Here is a 20,727-nt window from a genome sequence, read left to right as displayed (position 1 = left end):
AGTTTTAACATGTTTATTCAAGCCTTATTTAACCCCAGTCTGCTGTGTGACTTGATCTGTGCTAAGCCAATCAGCTCATCTACAAAGGGTGCTTTTACTTTTGCAGAGAACAAAATGGTCAGAACAAAATATTTTTTTGTTCACACCATTATAGAAATCCTTAAAGGTCACATGTTATACTTATTTTTAACACATAGTCTCAGAGTTCCTGAAAACAAATCTAAGTTTCTTGTTCTAAATCCACTCTGATCCTGTATGTATAGGTTGTTTCTGTGTCTGTACCTTTAAATATGTAAATGAGCTGTGTCTGACCACGCCCCTCTCTTAAAGAAGATGTGCTTGCGTCATAATAAGAGTCTTGATTTCTATTGTTATGATGTTATAAACCTAGAAACAATTGTAAACTTGTAGAGAAAAGTTTTACTTGAGATAGGATGGCATCGGGAGGTTAAAATGACACAAGCTGATGTAGCTCAGAATGTTTCCTGTCATTTGTAGCCTAAATATATAAATAAACAATTAATTGGAAAATGTATTGGGATTCCAGCAATGCTTTACTTTTAATGAAAGTTATGAGTCTTTCGTAGATAAGGCTATTTTGTTGATAACTTCTCCACTGAAATGTTTGAAAACCAAACCCCCAGAAACCAACCGCTGTGATTTTGAAGTGATGCCTCTTATTAAATTAGATTATTTGATATAAAATAGTAGTCAGTGGCTATAGAATAGTAATGTTGATGTGAATTAGATAAGAGTCAAAGACATTTAAGATTGAAATAAGAAGCAGTACAACATCAGAGTATCAATAAAAATGTTTTTATATTTCAAGGTTAGCATAATAACTTTCAACAATACAAAAACAAGTCAATACATTCAAGCAATATCTCCTATATGATATGCTATATGATGTGCTTATTATCTCATGGCATAATTATGTTATTTACAGAAAAGCTGCCCACAAGTTGCTCTACTTCCTTATCCCTCCTTTGTAGTCTTCCTCTTGGCTCTTTCCACAACAAGCTACTCTGATACTGTCAAACAAAGCCATGTAAAGGATTGGATGGATACACATATTCAGAGTAGCCAGTCCCTTAGACACCTGGTACATGTTGTAGACCCAACAGGCAAAGTTGTTGGGGTAATGGATTTTCAGATACAAGTGATAGTTTTGAAAGACATGGTAAGGCACAAAGGAAATGGTGTACAGCACAAGAGCTGATGTGACCAACAAAGCTACTTTGCGTTTCTCCAGTGTGGTTATGCTGACATTTTTCCACACCACCCAAATAACCACACAGTAAGAAGTGAAAGTAACCAAGAAGGGAACAAGACACCCAAAAACTGCAAGAAACATTTTGTAAGTGACATGAGGGGTTTCATCTACTTCAGGCTGGGTACAGAAAGACACACACAATGTGCTGTTTTTTGTAGGGCAAACAGAGGCAAATTTCAACACAGGGCAGGAAATAAGTGCTACAAGGATCCAGATGACGACACTGACAGCCTTGGCGTGGTAAGGCCTTATATGGGATCTAGTAAAGAAGGGCCACATAAGGGCCACACACCGGTTCACACTTATTGCCATGATGAAGAAGGTGCTCACATACAGGTTGCAAGTGAAAAGAAACTTCTCAATCTTACACACAGGGTTACCAAACAGCCAGTGTTTCTCCAGGAAGTAGTAGACGATCAACAGAGGCAAGGTCAGGACGTACAGCAGGTCACTGATCGCCAGGTTGCAAGACAGGACAACTCCAGTGTGCCAGTTCTTTCTCTCTCTGACCACCAACAGCCAAACTGCAAATAGGTTTCCGGCCAGGGCAACAATGAACTCAATGCTGTACATTGCGGGCAGCAGGGCAATCTGAAAGCTCTCACAGGCAGAGAAATTTTGCTCCATGTTGCTTTTAGCTGAAGGATGCTGCTTTACACAGTTTCTTCGGTCCAATATCTGTAAATCAGTGCATGTCATTCAACTCATCTTTTTTAAGAACTTCACATTAGTTTAGACACATTAAGTTGAGAACGTATTACTGTAGTCAAGAGTATGTGAAAGATATAAAGAGAGAGCACTTTTTTGAACAAACAAAAGATGGCACTAACAGTAAGATAACAAGAGTTGATTTAACAATAAAAAAGCAGAACTTCCACTTACCCAAATGGCAGACTTGCAGTGCTCTGTGCGATGAAGTATAACCTCAGAGTTTATGTTGTTCAGTTCATTTCCTGTGTGATGTCTGGAAACAAAGTGTGAGAAAGAGAATCATAAGGTTCATGATGGTCTTTGCGAGAAATGCGAGGGAGACGGTGGAGATATCGAACCAGAAGGCACTTCCTCTTAAGCCCTCTGCATGAATTTCACAATTTGAAGAACCAATGACGACATTGCGTGCCATCACATGGAAAATGTTTGCAAAACATAAGACAAAAATCAACCACCAATTTAATCAAAACAACACAAAATCAAAACATGAACCTGCTAAACAGATGTACAGAGGAGAAGGACTGGTAGCTTTCTGTTAAACCCAACCCAGAAAGATGAAAAACCAACAAAACCACCCGTGAATGTGGCAAGACAGCCTGGTAAAGTGTAGGGTGGTAAATGTGTATATTTAGATGAACTGATTATTATAGGCTAAGTTTACCTCAAGCATCCTCGCCCAATCTTTATGAAATGAAATAAAGAGAAATGTAAGGTCAAGAAATCAAACAATAAAGATGATGGACTTTTAAAAGGGAAAGAGGACTGACATAAGATTTAGATGAAGTTTGGAAAAATGTTCATAGAAAGTACTTGCTTGAGAATCACAAGGTTCATGATTGTCTTTGCAAGAAATGCGAGGGAGACGGTGGAGATATAGAACCAGAAGGCACTTCCTCTTAAGCCCTCCGCATGAATTTTACAATTTAACCGTTTGCTGATTATTTGTTGCGCTATAAGTTATGTTATGTGAACAGATTATTGTTGCACACATTATAACATTTTATACATAAATAAAGTGTTTGTTAATGATTGCCAAAGGATTTGTAAACCTTTAAGAGAACATTAGATATAGACCAGATATTTGTAACACCATGTTCATGGTTAATTTAATTTTGTAAAGTATCTATGAACAAAGGCTATTATAAAGTTGGAACAGAAGATTATAATATCTTGTTCCAACTTTATAATCACCACCCAGATAATGCTTATACACGGTATTTATTAACCACTTACAAAGAATTATAAACTTTATATAGAGTATAACGTGTTATGTGTGCAACACTAAACTGATGACAGATAATTGGCAAACATTAACTATCATTTCATTGTTAGTTTGCAGTAAAGTAACTAACTATTAACTTAAGTTGTATTCATTATCTATTTACACTTTGATGACGGTTTTTATAAAGTGTTACCTTAAATGGTGTCTGTAATTTAAATTGGTTGATAGCATTTTGTATTGTCAATTGTTGTACATGTATCTTAATGTGTCCTCATAGTTTTATGTGATCCATTGTTTTACATTTTTTACTCTATAATTCAATTAGCAATACGTCTGCTCGCTGTTATTTCGGTTTCATATTAGATACTAAAGTCAAGTTTAATTCAAATAAGCATATATACCTTCAAACACGTAACTTCCAAAGCAAATGTTTCCTTTAAATGTCAATTTTAAAGCCGTCGTGTTAAAAAGGAAATAATAAAATCCCCGAAGATATCAAGTTCATTTTGACTAATTACAACAGAGCAAATATGTTGAACACTTTTCACCGATACTCACCTCTCCTCTTGGGTGTAATCTGTCCACAAACATCAGCATGTGAATTTTAGAACACCACAGATTAGTGATGTGTAGTTCGTGAACGATTCGTTCAAAACGAACGAATCATCTGGGTGAACGAACTGAACGAGAGCTCCGACATGAATCACTGACTGACTGAGAGGAAGAGCTCCGCCTCCGAGTCTCTCTCTTCCTCTTCTTGTACTGAACGTACTGAACAGAACGGAAAATAAATGTGATTGTTTTAGCAGCTTTCAGTTTGCAAACTGTAGCTTTATCCAACTAAATTCTCAGCTCATTGGTTTATTATTCACCACCGGCTGTTCTCAGTACGATCGCGAGCAGAACTAAACGTTCGGCCGTGTTTCAGCTTATTAAATTCTGATTCACAGACAGAGCTGCAGAGAAGTACTGAACGATTCAGTGAACGAATCTTTTGAACGAATCACTTTACTGAACTGATTCTACTGATTCAGTACACTGAAAAGAACTGCTTTTCACATCACTACCACAGATGTGGTCAGATTCGTCTTTTGGGCTGACCTGCGCTAAATGAAGCAAGCCGGAAGTCAACTACTTGAAATGAGACTCAAACCTGCCAGGCGCATTCTTCATATTCTTGGAAAAGTGCCTGCAATATTTATTTCCTTACGTTTATGTTGTATGACGTGACTTGTTTCACATTGAAGTAGTTCAACCTGTAAATACATTTCAAACATTTAGACTAGTTTTTAATAGGAAAGGACCTGCTAGAGAAAGATACATAGTTCCTGAAACGAGCCCTGAGTTGTGGAACTAACTTTAAAGGTTGAAGCACAGTACGGATGGCCAGTTTGACCGCACCCTTAGAATGTTTTCATTGCATGTCTTGGAAGATATTTTTCAGTAAAGAACCAAATTAAACTAACTATTTCACAAATCCTAAATTACCTTTCAACAAGAATCCCACCCTACATTGATTGTTTTTTCATACATTTTATTGAAAAAGTACATTTTTAATATTAACTCACAGTGTGAAAATAAAGCACGTTAGTTTACTTCTGTCTCTGCTGATTTTCAGCAATTAACAGTCTCACAACCCTCACTCACTGATGAGGCGTTCACAGGCTGAGGCCTTGTAGGGATATGGATGTTTGCTGCCCTCTGCTGCTCCGCACGGTAACACGTTCAACATTTGAGTCCAGAAAGAACAACTAATTCTCAGCCTTTCCCCTTCCTCTGTTTGAAGCCTTGCTTTCCTCCTGCGCCTTTCTTCTTGAAGCCTGGCTTACCTTTCTGACTTTTAGATGGAAATGATCGGTCCTTGTTTTTATTTCCCCCGAATGTTTTCTTCCCATCAAATTTCTTCTTGCCACCAAATTTCATGTCACGATCACCAGAATTCCTTGAACCGAATGTCTTTCCTTTGAACACCTTTCCTCCCGACTTCATATGCTTTCCAAATGCTTTCTCCTCGTCCCTGGAATTCTTCCATCCCTTTCCTTGAGCGTCTCTCCGAGATCCTCCCGGGCCATTCCTTTTTGGAGATTTGGCATCTCTATCCTTCCATGGTGATTTACCGGGGGACATCTTCCTCTTCTTGGCAGGTCCATGAGTTTTGTCAAAGCCCTGTCTCTTTCTGGAACTAGGAAACATGTCTGTACAGAGAAAAAAAAGGGATCATGTTAATAACTCGATACAAAAACAAAAACAGGAGCATGTTGGCATAGTTTGAAGCGCATGTTACACCCACCTTCATCTGGCTCCTGTCCTACAGCCTGTCTGTAGTACTCCACCTCATCGTCAGACTCAACAGCGAATGCCCGGTCTTCCTGCAAGCCAGGATCCTCCACCTCGCTGTCCTCTTCAGCCTCAGCATTTTTCCTCTTAATACCTGCCAGGCTCTTTTTCCTGGCAAGTGAGAAAAAAACAACACACAGTTCAAATCAACCCATTTAAAAGAAATTAAAATTACAGAAGGATCATATCATCTAAACCAACACATTACTTGTTCTCGTCATTCTTCTCTTTCTTCTGAGCGACATCGTGCTCCTGCTTTTTCCGGCGCTCCTGTTTCTCTCTCAGCTGCGCCTCCTTCCGGTCCAGGATCTCCTGTATTTCCTCCTCCGTCTTTGAGACTGGCAAACGAAGAGCAAAACAATTTCACATTAAAAGACAATCTGTGGCAGATCCACAGCAAACTACTTCTTCTTTAGATGCATCAGTAAGCGTTTACTTTTAGAGAGAAATCATAGAATTCATACAGATTCTTATCATCATGTACATCAGGACACATTGGTTACAAAGATAAAGAGTGAAGAAACTCACCGATTGAGTGATAGAGGATATTCCCCTCTCCCATGCCTTCTTGTATCTTCGTGAGCTGCAGAGTCATGCGAGGGCCAATCTGGGGTAAAAACCAATGCGCCAATTAGGCGTCATTCCAGCCTTGTAGCTTTGTTTATAGTTGCCTTGCCTCAGCACACTCACCTCAGTCAGACGGACAGCACTCTGCTGGGACGCCATGTTGCCTCGGCCAGAATAGACTTGTGGGAGCTCGGTAATGTTGTGATCCCCGTCCTGCTCTGCTTCACTCTCTGAAAGGTTTGCCGCCCTGAGATCAAAGTAAACACTTGAAACAAAACACCCAAACAAATGACATTGTGCAGCAGCCACAGCCTCAGAGCCAGTTGCTTTTTGACTTAAAGGTGTAGCTTCAAAAAAGTCTCTCACTTCATCAGCAGCTCACTGATGTCATCAAACTTGCTCATGTTGGGGAACCTTTCCTGCATTAGCTTCTTGACGCCACGGCTCATTCCAACAGGGACGACTTTCAGGCTGCTGCAAGGTTAGACACAAGATCACATGGGTCAGTTCACCACATACTGTAAGTCAAAGAAAAGAGCTCATGGCGTGGGGGCCCATCAGTGCGTTTACTTTAAACAAACATCACTGAACAGTCAAGTTTGAGTCTGTCATCATCTGAGCCCAGCTGTGCAGAATAGGAGGATTTGCACCAAATATTACTCTCATTTTTTTACATTATTATGATATTTAAACACTATTTTTGTTTAACATGCATAACCTTTGAAACAGAGTATCTTTGCTTACTACAATGACTAAGTATTTTTACTTACTAATGCCGAAATTCTATTTCCTGGGACTCTGGGTTGTAATTCAGCAGCACACACCTCTTGATATTATTGAGGCTCACCTGAAACAAACGAATCAACATTTTCTCATATAGATCGAGTTCAATGTAACAAAGTTATACGTGATGGTGTCCAGGATTAACCAAGTCAGAAAGCGTTTACTTTTGAAAAATCTTCAAAGGACATCTCAGAAGACTATACTTTCATCATGCCAACACGGCTTTAATCCTGAGTGTTAATAAAACTATGACAATGCTGTGTGCTGGCAGGAGAACATACCCTGTGCACATTAATGGACGGGAACATGTTCTGAAACATGGTAGCCATCAGTTTGACGTGCATGCCATCTGATCCAAAGTTGTTGAGAATGAGCAGAGGATGATGGGTGAACTGCTGATCGTGCATCCTGTGCTTCTTCAGGGATGAAATCACATCTTTGATGAGAGAGTACTGGAGACAATAAAAGAAAGAGTTCTTTCAAACGTGGGACAGATTTTTGAAATTAAATAATACCTGGCAGTATGCGCAGATCAGTGCGTTTACTTTGAAAACATCACTTACAGTCAAATATTAAACTTTCATCACCTGAGCCCAGCTATAAATGGTTCTAGTACTTGTGTTCTTTGATTTACCTTTTGCACTCTGAAATGGAGCGTGGGACCTTTGGGAAGTCGTGCAAGTCTCTGGAAGCAAAACAGATGTGTTTAGGAGTCGAGGGTACACTGGGAAAAAACTCCCGATTTTTTTCCCAGTGTTAATAATGTGGTCTGAACCTACCATGTTGACACTGCTGGGAGTCTTACTGAAGATCATGAAGTGCGTCACGCCAAGGGGTCCTGCGATAGCCACAAAATCTTTCAGCACATTCTTTTTCTTAATCTGATATTCAAAAAAAGAAAGAAGCAAAATGAGGTCAGGCATGATGTGTGAGAAACAGCATGATGGGGGATTATATTGTCAAATAATCTCATGAAAACCTCAATATCAAAAAAATATAAAATCAGGTTGATAATACATCCACACTCTTGGTGCCATTTAAAGAAATCAAACATGTTCAAAAGTTAACTCATGCTGCAGTTTCATCTCAAGGTTGAAGACATCTGGGTGAGCTTTCAGTATCAAAGACGAACCTTCAGAGACTCTGCGGTGTATGGCTCCAGGACTCTGCGCACGTCCAGGATCAGCTGTCCCACGTTTTTTCCAATCTGACCCCGATGAAACACGAAGGAGTGGGGGACAGCTCCGTATGTCTCCTCGGCCACATGGTTGGCTTGAGCTCTGGATTTCTTCTGGTTCTTAGTCTGTAAGCAGCACAACCCATACACATTAAGCCAGCATGCAAAAGAAGCTAAAATGACATTTGATTGGATCGTGGTTTAGCATGAGAGCTAACAGTTAACATAGCTGAAAGGAGCTCAACACGCTTTAATGACGTTGTCACACCTTCACCGACACATTATTGTAACTCATTTAATAAATAACTTTTACAAACGAAGATGGGCTTGAGTAGAACATTGAAATGTAGTGGTAGGTGTAAGTCTTCAGTAGAGGCTGATGTGCGAGCATAGGCCGGTACTTACCTTTGACTTGCCCATTATTCAGAGAAATGTAGAGAACCTCCGTTCATCAACAAAACCTTCCTCTCACTATACTATGTGTTCATGTGCTCATGGACAAACTTCAACCGACAACGCGTTGAACAACTTCTCTACGACGATCACACGACGGCTTCCACATGGCTCCAGTACGTAACGACGTGTGCCACACATTAATATATCCGGGTTGCACACGTGTGGTAATAGTTCCTAGTAAAGTAAAGTGATCAGATGTGTCTAAAGCTTATTTGCAAAGTACCTAACAATCACAAGCCTTTACTTGCATTGTGTTAGTTGTAAACGTCGCCAATAGCGCTCCTTACACCGATTCTTTTTATTTTAAATACAGTATAATATATAATTTTCTTTTTTCGGACAAACTCCCAATCCGCACCAGAAGCTATGTAAGGGTAATTATTATTGGACTCATGCATTTTAAACTGTTTAATTCATTAAGGCTCTTTCTTTTTATTTGTATTAATATTACTTATATTAGTTTTGAACTGTTGCAAACAATCCTGCAAGTAGTACTATTGCATTTGCAAATTGTTTTTTAAGCTAGATACCACTAAGGCTACCATGCAAAAAACATGGTTTTAATTCATAAATCATATCATCCCAGCATATTATATTCTGATCCTTTGTTGTGGCGACTCCATTTTAAAATAATATCTAAATGAGAATAATTGAAGATTTGATTGTGCAGTTCTTTCAGTTGACCGCTAGGAGGCAGCAAACACGTGTGGTTGTCACTCTGCTCCAACCCTTAACCCTTAACCATAGACTGTAAATATTACAGTCTATATTACAGCCCTTAACTTGAATTAGTGAAGAGAATATTTACAGTCTATGGTGAAGAAATAGGAACAACATTTCACTTACACATCGGGTAGAACTTACCAACATCAACAAATACTAATGAACGTCGAAGAAAAGTTAATATTTTTCTTTGAAATATGAGAAATAATGTTATATCGGATTCTGTCACAGTACGCACTTGTTTTTGGTCAATAAACAGTGAGTTAGCATACAATGTGAAAACTAACATTTATTTGTTAGGTCATTAAACGTTAGCAAAGTCTAACTTCTTGACTTTTCAGTAATCATACAGTTTACTTTTGTCTAAAGCATTTATGGGTTATTTATTATTTATGGTCATTTATTTAATTTTGCTTTTGCCCACAGAATAATAGGGACCAATATTTTAATTATACAAAGGTAAAACAATGATAGCTAAAAAGAGTATCTCATTCTAAGTCAATCTTTCATCTTTTTTATAATCAGACAAAACACTACATTTCTCTCCAATAAAAAACAAGCTATTCTTACAGTTGTTGTAAGCAAAGAAAGGTCAAGAAAAAAAAAAGGATTAATGTTTTATTTCCCACGAGGTTTGAAGTTGAAGCTGAAGCAGGCACTAAGTAATGCTACGCCAGAAACCTCAAAGAAGACCTTAGGTGTTTGAAGGTGTGGTACTATTTGAAAAGCTGCACTTCTATCCCATAATTAAGGATCCCAAGACTGGTAATATTAAGTCCCAAACTAGCAAGCAAGATATCACAGGACATGCTGTTTCATGAAGTGTGCCTTTCAAAATCCAGATCTGAACCCACAGTTCAGTGTCAGAGTACATGAAGTCCATTATAGACCTCTTTGATGTAAGAGGGCCAAATACAATACATAAAATCGATGACACCTGATAATATCAACATCTTAAATTTGATGATAAACGGAATTGATCACAGAATACACAAATAATTGTGACTGCAATTTTCCTGTTGAAATGAACACTAAAGCCAAAATTCATTTATTTTGCCACCTGCTTAATCTGTCATCAACTTCAATTGGATATAAATCTAAGGCCATTCTACTGAATAAGCATTTTTCTACTTTCAGCACGTTTTTCCTGTAATTTTCCTTTATTTGTAACAATGTTAGTTTACAGAGTGATACTGCTACTTCGAGTGAAGTACAAATCCCAGATACTTCTTTCATCTCTAGGGCTGATAAAAAAATTGATAAAAAAACAAATTGTTATGAGTCAGTAGCAGCCCTAATGTAAAAGACTACATTTGATTACCACAGTAGTTCAGCTTGTACCAGGATTCAGTCGGTGGCAGGAGAGCAGGCTGATGGCAGAGGGAGGAGACATCCTAGGTTTCCACACTGAGTAGTCAGCTGAACAACTACTGGGAGGCGGTGCTTTCGGGTGGTTTGTAATTAGTTGTCTTCTGTTCAGAGATCTTGGGACAGACCCTAGGAAGGAGAAGAGGCGGCTTAAACCTTGTGTCAATTTTCTTAATATTCATTTGCGACCCAAATGTCTCTGTTTTCAACCTGACTTTAACATTGATGGATGACCAAGAGTGACTTTAAATTAAAAAGCAGATTGTTTGGGACTTTTTGGGGATCCTTGAATATGGGATTTTTAAAATATGTATTTTATTTTATTTGGAATCTCTGCGTCCTGAGAGCTGCAACTACACGCTGGAGCTGAACTAAAAGTCCTGAACACTTTTCATCTGCACCGGTAAGTACTGAGCGGAGAAGGGTATGTTTATGTAATCCACTTGAATGTAGAGTGAAATGCAGTGATTGCTGCATCCAAAGGTGTGGTGGCCAAGTTAAACAACATACAGTTATTGTTAAATGAAGAAAATTATTTGTTTGATGTTTTTGTGTTTCAATGAGACAGTGTTTTATATTCTAGATGTAAATATTGACCTTTTTGGCTCCATGTGTTTATGGTGTTGACCGTGGTTGTTGTGGCTGGATTCAGAGATTGCTCTTCTGTTGACTGTGAGACGGTTGTGTGTTGATTCTGGCTGGTTGATGTTGACTGTTGTTCCTTTAAGTGTTGACCTGCTAATAAATTCCAGCCATGAGGGAAAGTGTGTACTTTACTTAAAAAGAAACATCTGGTGACCCACAGAACGTAGTTTCCCTGAAAGCAGACTTCATGTCTTCTTTATCACATTTGTTTTCTTAATGGTACATTTCAGTCTGATGCTCAGGTGTTGTTTATTTGTGTTTTTATTGCTGTTGTTTTTCTCATTTCATCCTCTCCTCTGGTACCAGGGTTCCTCTGAAGTTGAAGAGATTCATGGAGAAGACACTGACAATAGGCCTGACTCTTTTCTTAACACTCTGTCTGAACATACCAGAAGCTGCAGGACGGAAGGAGGGCACTCATGGCGAGGACACTCAGAAACGTTCGTCCCGATCGTCAGACACAAAAGGAGGCCGTTGCTCCTACACTTTCATTGTCCCGCAGCAAAAGCTCACAGGAGCCCTGTGTTTAAACACACAGTCTGCCACCACAAACCACTCAGAGGTGGCGGCGCTGCGGGCGGAGCTCAGACAGCAGCAGGAGCAGATGGACCGGCTCCGGGGCCAACTGGAGCAGGAGGGGACCCTTGCTGTGGAGGTGAGAGCCCTGCGCAAAGAGAGTAGCAACATGAATTCTCGTATTGCACAGCTCTATGCCCAGTTGTTGCATGAAGTCATGCAAAAGAAAGACCAGGTTTTGGAGCAGCGGAGGGTGGAGAACCTCCTGCTAAATGCTACAACACAGGTGAGTAAAGAATCATTGATATTTCATTCCAGCCTCAGTATCCAAGTGTATGCAAATCATCATCAAACTCCTCCTCTGTCTGTTGTGGCTGGTGGAACATGTCAGGCTCTGCAGGTGTCCAGTAACTACAGGGATCTTGAGAAGAAATATGGAGCGCTTACCTCCATGATGAGCTCCCAGAACCTGTTAATTGCTCGCCTGGAGAAGCAATGCCAGTGCAGGGTATCCAACCAGTCCTCTTTGGTAGGTAAAAAAAACTGCATGTTGCAATATATTACTAATTTACACAGCAGCCAATAATGCTTTGTTGTTTCTGTGCCAGTCTGGACAGGTAACGACTGAACCACCACAAAGCCAGTCCAATATGCATCCAAATTACAGCTCTGACACCAACGAAATGACCAACGATGTTCAAAGGGACCAAAGTGCTCCACCAACACAAAAGGAAAAAACTGCTGATTTCATCCCCAGCACAACAGCCAACACTCCTACAGACTCTCCATTCATTAGCTTTCCTGTCACAAAGACTCCAGGTACAACACTGTAACACAGCAGAGGTGCTTGATCAGACTTGAACCCGTGTGTATAAATGCATCCATCTTCTGTCAGAGGTATTTAGCTACTACGATAAAGAGGAACTGAAGGAGTCACTGACCCGCTGGTGGGAGTTCTATCTCTCTGGGAACTCCTAAACAATGTCAGAAACAGCTCACAGCTCTTATCAGTGCGGGGAACACAGGGCTTTAAATGACCCTGCTGCTATAAACTAGCACAGTTGGAATGTTTAAATTATAAAGCAGAGGATTTAAGCTGTCCTTCTAACAAGTCAGCAGAACCACAGTGACTCCACCTTGTGTATGTCACTTCCTAAAGGGGCTTTTGAAAGACTGCGCATTACCACATCTTGTGGTGTGAAAATGACCGAGTATGTAGCACAAATGCTTGTCAGTCTTAGTGCAGATTCATTTGTTCGTCTTATCACTGTGGCATGAGATATTCAACATGTGTTGAGGAAAAAATTCTTCACATCTAAATAGATAAATTAAAGGTCACATATTATGCAAAATACACTTTACCATGTTTTTTCTAGCACTAATATGTATTTCTAACTTGTCTAAATATCCTATTATGAGTAAAGTCCATCCTCTCCGTCTTTTCCCTGCTCCACTTTTCAGAAAATGTGTGCACAAACAGGCTGTTTGGAGAGTTTCCCTTTGTGACATCACAAAGGGCAGTAACTCTGTCAATGAAACAGATTCAGGGGCGCCGATGGCCTTGCAGTTATGTTGAGCCCCATGTATGGAGGTTGTAGTCCTCTAACCCCACAGATGAAGTAGACTTTCACCAAAGGAGCTGCCCAGTGCTCTTACAGGGCCATGCAAGGGTTGGAAAAAGTGCTCTATCAAGTATTGGTATTATGCCCCTTCCTCACCTTTGTATGTTTTTTTATATTTTCTCAGGCCCGTGGCGAGACTGTCAGCATGTTTTGGAATCAGGTGAGACCACCAGTGGGATCTACCTGCTCCGCCCACAGAGCGCCAACCGCCTTCTGCAGGCGTGGTGTGAGCAGAGTCAGGCTCAGGGAGGCTGGACAGTCATCCAAAGGAGACAGGATGGGTCTGTCAACTTCTTCAGGACTTGGGAGCAGTATAAGGTGATTCCACACACCTGCAAGCTTTCAAAACACCCCTCTGTTCAATGTTCATTTTATGGAAGAGAGTCTACAGCCAAGCCGTATTCTTCATTAGATGGTGCTAGACAAAGTCAGAGGATCACCGATTTTACAACAAGTATTCCAGGGGGAGACATGAGTGTTGGACACAATCTTGGAAAAGTTGTTAAAACATTTATTTTCAAGCCTGAACAAGAATCGGAGGTATTGTCAAGTCAATCTGTCAAATAGATGTTGAATTGTTCAGTAAGATAAAAGACCTGTCACACTTAAAGTAAAGTCTGGGTCAACAAAAGTCTGAATGCCTGAAAAAAAAGACTACATTTTCTAATAATTCGGTCTGGATCAAAGACGTGGACAAAGCAACAGACCTACCAGACCTGGATGAACATATCCTGAGCTTAAAGTGTTGTGTTTGTGTTTTTACAGCAAGGCTTTGGGAACCTAGATGGGGAGTACTGGCTTGGTCTGGAACACCTCTACTGGATGACTAAGCAGGCCCAGTATAAGCTACGGGTGGCTCTGGAGGACTGGCAGGGCCGACAGGTGTTTGCCGAGTATGACAGCTTCCACCTGGAACCGGAGAGTGACTGGTACCGACTGCGGTTAGGACAATACCAAGGCACTGCAGGGGACTCCCTCTCTTGGCACAACAACAAGGCCTTCACCACTCTGGACCGAGACAAGGACAGCTATACAGGTCTACTCACTTCCTGGATCTGTCTGTTAGTGCTCTGTCTGCATTTGGACTGTTTCCTTAAATAACCCTGTTCACCTGCTTTGTCACCAGGTAACTGTGCTCATTTCCAAAAGGGAGGCTGGTGGTACCACATGTGCGCCCACTCCAACCTGAACGGTGTGTGGTATCGGGGTGGACACTATCGCAGCCGCTACCAGGACGGGGTCTACTGGGCAGAGTTTCATGGAGGGTCCTACTCTCTGAAACGCGTTTCCTTGATGATCAAGCCCACATAACATTTATTTATTATGGACATGTAAGAAAAAAAACACACTGTAATGAACTGAAGCAGACTTTTCCTCAAAGAGTATATTTCACTGAAGACCCTGTAAAGCAGCGCCAAGCGGCAGACAGTCCTATGTCTGACCTACAGTACAAAGCAAACAATTAATGGGTTTGAACAATTTCACTTTTTAACCTTAGAAGAAAATGTTTGGACAACAGACCAGACTCACGAACGATGACATCCTGTCCTTCTTTCAGTCTGTGCAATGTAACGCTTATGTTGAAAAGTGCTGTGACATCAGCCAGAGGTGTGATGATGATGGATGCACTCTGAAGATAGCTCTGCTGCTGCTCCAACAGCATGACATATAATGGATCAAGGAAGATAGTTTGTTATATACAGTACAACTTCAAGTAAAAGCTCTTCCCAATTAAAGGAACGATTAATAGCCTGTTTTGATGCACAGTTTAACAATCATAGGCACGAATGCATGTATGCATTTAGTGTTGCAAAACTTGGTAAGACACAAAATTTCAAGAAGGATTTCAACATCTGTAAAAAAAAAAAAGACAGAGTAGAACACATTGCACATCAGAGTCTCCTGCATGATGATGAAACAACTAAAAACACCCTGATATGCTTACAGCTCCACAGACCAGCACAGCACTCACATCCTCTTCCTCTCTTAATATCCTCATTTTGTAGAGAGTTAAATATTATTTCTGGTATACACATTTAAATCTTTCCCATCTTTGCTGTGCACAGGTTTTGTTTAAAAAAGAATGAAAGGCTTATTGACGCATGCCCCAAATTAAGGTGGGGTTATAACATAGACTGAAGTCAATAAAAGCTATTTATTGAAGTTTTATGGTATATAAATTCATAATTACACATTTTTGATGGTTAGAGGGTCAGATGTAGGTTGTCAGAGGGCCTCTTCTGTTCACAGGCTGCAAATTGAACAGCCAAGGATGTCTGCTTATTAAGTCTTCACACATTCTTTGGAGATTTGTGTATATAAAATGTCACTGGAAACAGTCAAACATGTACTGTGTAGAGATATTTGTCTTCTGTTGCCATTTTCTGTGATGTTTCTCATTTCGCTTTCGATATATAATTTTCAATAAATTATGCCAAGTATAGGCTAAGCTCCTTTATGACAGATTTTTCAAACACTTGAGAAGAGGGTTTCATATATGATTTCTCAGTGAGGCAACTGTTGTGATGTCATATATCCTCTTACAGTTTCCTGTTCACCAGGGCGTTGACTTTGCTTCTGTGTGTATTTCTTTTACTCTCTCTGAGCTTGTTTAACTGTCAGCAGCAGGTAATTAACATCATCAGGTCTGAACCCGGATTAATCCTATCCCGCTACTTAAGCTGGACATCTGCTGGACGGTCCTGAAACAGATCTTACTTCCTCAATCTACCTGCTTCCTCTCGCGTGCTGATCCAGCATGCAGCCTCTGAGGACGCTCGGCCCTCTCATGCTCATGATTTTACTGTGTGGTGAGTGATGCTTTACAATAGTTCTGTGTAGGACTTTAAAGTTACACATTATTTGGTGCTGTGCCTAGGAATAAACCTGGGGTAGTTTTCTTTTTCGCTTTCAACGTAGCTCAACGTATTAGTTGTGCTAATGGTGGTGCTAAGCAAAACGTATTCTAGATAATCATTCTTTATACAAGAATGAATTTCCTGTAAGTGAGGTTCTGTTATAAAATTATAAGGATAGGATGACACGACCAGTGGAGTCAGTTTCATGTATGAATTCTATTTTTAGGTGAGAGAATTAGGTGAAACAGATAAAATCAAGAACATTCTTTATGTAAAGGTTCAACTTTGAGATATGAAATGGGTGTGATAGGTGTTATAATGTCAGTATTTAAAAAAACCAACAACTTCCTCTTCGATGAAAGATGTGTAAACCGCACTAACTGCCTCGACATGTGTTTGTGTGTGTGCAGAGAGTCAGTGGGTGGGATTGGGTGGAGTCCATGATTTTAGGATAAATGATAAATGATCAGAACAAATAAGCAGCTTAGCTTGGCTTTGGAACAGCAGAGATGGTTCACAGAAGTAACTGTCCATTAAAATGATACATTTCAAACCTGTACATATAATTTGAAATCAGAACCTAGATGACTATTTCTAGAAACTATGCAATTTTATTAAAATACAGAGCTTTATAGTGACTTTATGGAACAGCTTTTTTAAAATTGAAAAATGATGTTTAATATTTTCCCTCACTGAAGCAGTTGTTGAGGATTCAGAGTGAACAGTTCCAACAATAAGTGGCTTAAATTAGTGATCCAAGCCACCAGAGGGAAGTAGGGACCCGTTTTCTTTTTTTTTTTTTTACTGCTAATCAAGACATGTTCTTTTGTCTCTGCAGACAGTAGCTGCCCCCCTGAGTCCAACCCCCTCACCCTGGATCCTCCTGTGGTTGTAGGAGAACTCGGAGAGACAGTGGGTGTAAACTGCAGCAGTGTGAATGACAATCATTATGGGATGTACTGGAGAACCAGAAACACAGAATCTGAATTGGAAGAGGAGAATAGTTTCATCGCTGAGTCTCTGCAACTCTCAGACTGGAATACAGCAGCTGAGTGCAAAATAAAGCTGAATGAAACTTATGAATGCAGCAAAGAGCTGGAAATCATCATGTACAGTAAGTGTTATTTCAAATGAATATCATGCAAAAGAGAAGGATGATAAAGTTACAACATCGACTGCTGCCTTGATCAATCTAGTAGTCTACTATTGAAATGATCTCAAACTGTTTGGAAAATGCATTCATCTGCTGAAGCACTTTTTAAGGAAAACTGTGAATGCCTTATTCTATTTCTGATGTCTTTATCCATCTATGACAGTCTGCAAAGTATCTTTGTGCTGTTCACAAACAGGACTTTGGAGAAAACTGATCATGTCATATTTCAACTGTTTGATGACATTCTATTCACCAAACAGTTATTCATTAATCAGGATAATAATCAACATATTAATTACATAAAAAGTATTGTTACATGCCGTCCTGACTCCATTCTGTCTTTTTTTGATAGAGAACCCAGACGTGTCGCTGTATCCCACAAAATATTTGATTGATTTGGTGGAAGGGACGCCGTTCGAGCTACAATGTGATATCATCGAGGTTGCTCCCGTTCAAAAACTCACTGTGAGGTGGTACAAAGGCAAACAAATCATCAAGACAGACACCTTCAGCAACACAACCAAAAGACCGGTGGAAGAGTCTTCTATCCTGATGGTCAACATCAGCAGAGGGGACCACGGGGCTCAGTTTCGATGTGAGGCTCAGCTGGACTTTGGGCCTCATGGAGTACAAACTCCTGTTATTTCTAAGACGCATCAAGTTTCTGTTCTGTGTGAGTAAACAATCTCTTGTTTCAAGATGAACAGTCATTTATTATGTTCATATTTAAATACATAATAAGCATACATTTGCCCCTCCCCCCAGATTCCCCTGCATTCAAGAGAAACACAGTAAGTGATTATTACATATTGAAAGAGGGTGTTAATGTCAGCCTGCTCTGTGAAGCTGAGGGGAACCCCCCTCCTGTCTTCAGTTGGACTCGTGATGGGCTGAATTTGTCGGAGATGACAGATCATTTGAACCTTACTCGAGTAGAAAACAATTCAATCTACAACTGCACAGCCTCCAATCGTCTTGGAAGCATAACTAAGCGAATCAGTGTTCAGGCAATAAAAGTGGCCAAGATGCCGGTCCCTGAAGTCATGACCACCCCAGAGGCAACAACACCAACACCGACTTACCCAGAGGTATCAACATCAGCTGCCCCGGACACATCAACGCCAACCATTTCTGAGTCACCAACACCAGCCACTGAAGCTTCAACACCAGCCTACACAGAGGCTTCTACAGCACGAGGTGAACATCTGTGTTACTATGGTAAAGGACTGATAGTGTACAATAAAAGGAAGCTTTGATTGAACATGCCCGCTTTTGAATTTCAGGTTGCCCTCTCATATTGACACCTCCCAAAATCGTGGTGAAATTTGGAGATCCAGCTACAGTGAACTGCAGCACATCAGCCTCAGATGCTGATTTAATGGGCTGGGAGTCAACAGTAGGAGGCACAGGGGTTGTAAAACCACCGGCAGTCACCTGGAGGGTTAAAAAACTGGAACAGTGGACCATAAAACCTAAGTGTTTCGTCACTACAGAACATGAGCAGTGCCATGTGATGCCAGAGGTCACTCTTTACAGTGAGTACCACAGAGTTATCTTCTGTCTTCACCTACATAATGCAAATGTCTGTGCATATATCTTGTACCATGTCTACATTATTTTCTTTTTTATTTATTTACAGAAACTCCCGACATGGTGTCAATCTCTGCAATGAATCCTGGACCGATGGTAGAGGGCAAAGACTTTTCCCTGATATGTAACATCTCCAATGCGGCTCCTGTTGGGAACCTCACAATACAGTGGTACAGAGGCGACATACATGTGGACAAGCAAACAATTAATACCACCATTGTGACCCCACTCAATGTGTCTTCTACCCTGAGAATCACACCTAGGAGAGGTTTTGACAAATCATATTTTAAATGCATTGCTGAGCTTCATCTTGGACCGTATGGTCCTCGGCCAGTCCCGACTATGACCTCATTGCCTTACATAGCTGATGTGCACTGTGAGTTTCTGCTTATCTTTTAATTGTCATATTTTGTTCACTTGCCAAACATCCCTACTAATATCAGTTAGTTATGTATTGCTGAATTGGGATTTTAAATGTTTCTGAAATCCTATTTTCCTCAGATCTCCCCATTTTCAAGGAAAGTGACATTATAATGATTACCCTGGCCCAGGGTGAAAATGTGACTTTTGACTGCACTGCTGAGGGCAACCCTTCCCCTAAGATGCAATGGAAGTTCCCCTCTGCAGTGAATGTGATAGAGACCACTTGGGGGCGCTACAGGAATATCAGCATCATAGGAGCCACGTCTACCAATGATGGTGTTTACATCTGTAATGCCACGAATGACATTGGGACTGTGACAAGATCTGTCACAGTGATAATGGAAAGTAAGATGTTCATTTTTACACATAAGTTACATTTATGGCTCCAAGAAGTAAGAAGTGCACTTTGAATTAATGCTGTTTTTTTCCCCTATCTTACAGGTAAAACTAGTGAGGGCCCCTCATGGTTTATATGGGTTATTGTTATTCTTTGTGTGGTTTTCTTGCTCTGCATCTTCGTGGCCATTCTCCATTATTGCCGGAAAAAAAATGGACAATATAGTTTTGTCAAAACCACGGATGATATCCCAATGACAGATAAGCCTGAAGCTTAGGATATGACTTGATGGATATCAGTGTGGGGACTGATATCTTAAGAAAACATGTTGTTCTATCAGCATGGCAAAATGGCCTGTAAATTCTGTATTTTCTAACCTTTTTTAAAACACAAAATGTAATTAAATAGAGTAATCGAGTGAAAATGATCAGTGATCAGGCAAATCCTAACATTTATTTTAATTTGTCATTCTCTAAAGTCTAACATACATTTTTATCTTTTTAAATAAACACAGTAACCTGTATTGATGTGTTGTGTTTTTTCAATTTGGGAAGCCTTCATTGCTCACTGGACAATAATTGACATTGTTTGTATTTATGGTTTCCAATTTTGTGTCTTGTCTGTTCCTGAGTTTGTTTTCTATTGAAATGTTATGTTAAGAAATAACATACAGCTGCTTCATACATAAAACACACGAAATAAAAAACAGAACAATAGTGACTTTAATGACTGATGTGCTTAAACTAACATCAGTCATAGGCCTGTAGTTTAGGATGCAAGATGTTTTTTAGTAAAAAAAACCGAACAGGTCAATCTTCAGCTTGTTATTAATCAATTCGGGGTTTAAACAACTCTCAGCACGGTGTCTTGCTCAATGTAAGGTAAAGAACAACACTATAACACCCTTTGAATTAAAGTTTTCATTTTAAACATCAAGTGTGTACATGCAGCGGTACAGTCATAGGG

At 40.0% G+C, this 20,727-nt stretch overlaps 3 protein-coding genes across 3 annotated transcripts; 2 read left to right on the top strand and 1 right to left on the bottom strand.

Moving 5' to 3' along the window:
* Positions 1-800: 800 nt before the first annotated feature.
* On the bottom strand, positions 801-8,670 carry ppan (peter pan homolog). The gene is made up of 15 exons (XM_065964246.1): positions 8,476-8,670; positions 8,026-8,196; positions 7,673-7,774; positions 7,528-7,578; positions 7,175-7,345; positions 6,881-6,957; positions 6,477-6,584; positions 6,234-6,357; positions 6,072-6,150; positions 5,752-5,881; positions 5,497-5,654; positions 4,967-5,401; positions 3,765-3,783; positions 2,156-2,237; positions 801-1,951 (listed from the first exon to the last, which is right to left on the bottom strand). Exons 1-15 carry the CDS (start codon positions 8,488-8,490, stop codon positions 968-970), a joined length of 2,706 nt encoding a protein of 901 aa, XP_065820318.1. The 5' UTR covers positions 8,491-8,670; the 3' UTR covers positions 801-967.
* Positions 8,671-10,075: 1,405 nt separating this feature from the next.
* angptl6 (angiopoietin-like 6) lies at positions 10,076-15,854 on the top strand. Its single transcript, XM_065964376.1, has 7 exons — positions 10,076-11,020; positions 11,569-12,064; positions 12,170-12,307; positions 12,387-12,597; positions 13,525-13,718; positions 14,166-14,436; positions 14,527-15,854. Exons 2-7 carry the CDS (start codon positions 11,594-11,596, stop codon positions 14,709-14,711), a joined length of 1,470 nt encoding a protein of 489 aa, XP_065820448.1. The 5' UTR covers positions 10,076-11,020; positions 11,569-11,593; the 3' UTR covers positions 14,712-15,854.
* Positions 15,855-15,976: 122 nt separating this feature from the next.
* Positions 15,977-20,284, top strand: icam5 (intercellular adhesion molecule 5). Its single transcript, XM_020640923.3, has 8 exons — positions 15,977-16,210; positions 17,097-17,372; positions 17,764-18,084; positions 18,177-18,608; positions 18,695-18,946; positions 19,051-19,377; positions 19,503-19,769; positions 19,866-20,284. Exons 1-8 carry the CDS (start codon positions 16,159-16,161, stop codon positions 20,036-20,038), a joined length of 2,100 nt encoding a protein of 699 aa, XP_020496579.2. The 5' UTR covers positions 15,977-16,158; the 3' UTR covers positions 20,039-20,284.
* Positions 20,285-20,727: the final 443 nt, after the last annotated feature.

The sequence above is a fragment of the Labrus bergylta genome, chromosome 16 (genome assembly GCF_963930695.1).
Source record: "Labrus bergylta chromosome 16, fLabBer1.1, whole genome shotgun sequence".
Classification (NCBI taxonomy): domain Eukaryota; kingdom Metazoa; phylum Chordata; class Actinopteri; order Labriformes; family Labridae; genus Labrus; species Labrus bergylta.
Note: the sequence above shows the minus strand (reverse complement) of the source record. Positions and strands in the feature narration are given on the sequence as shown.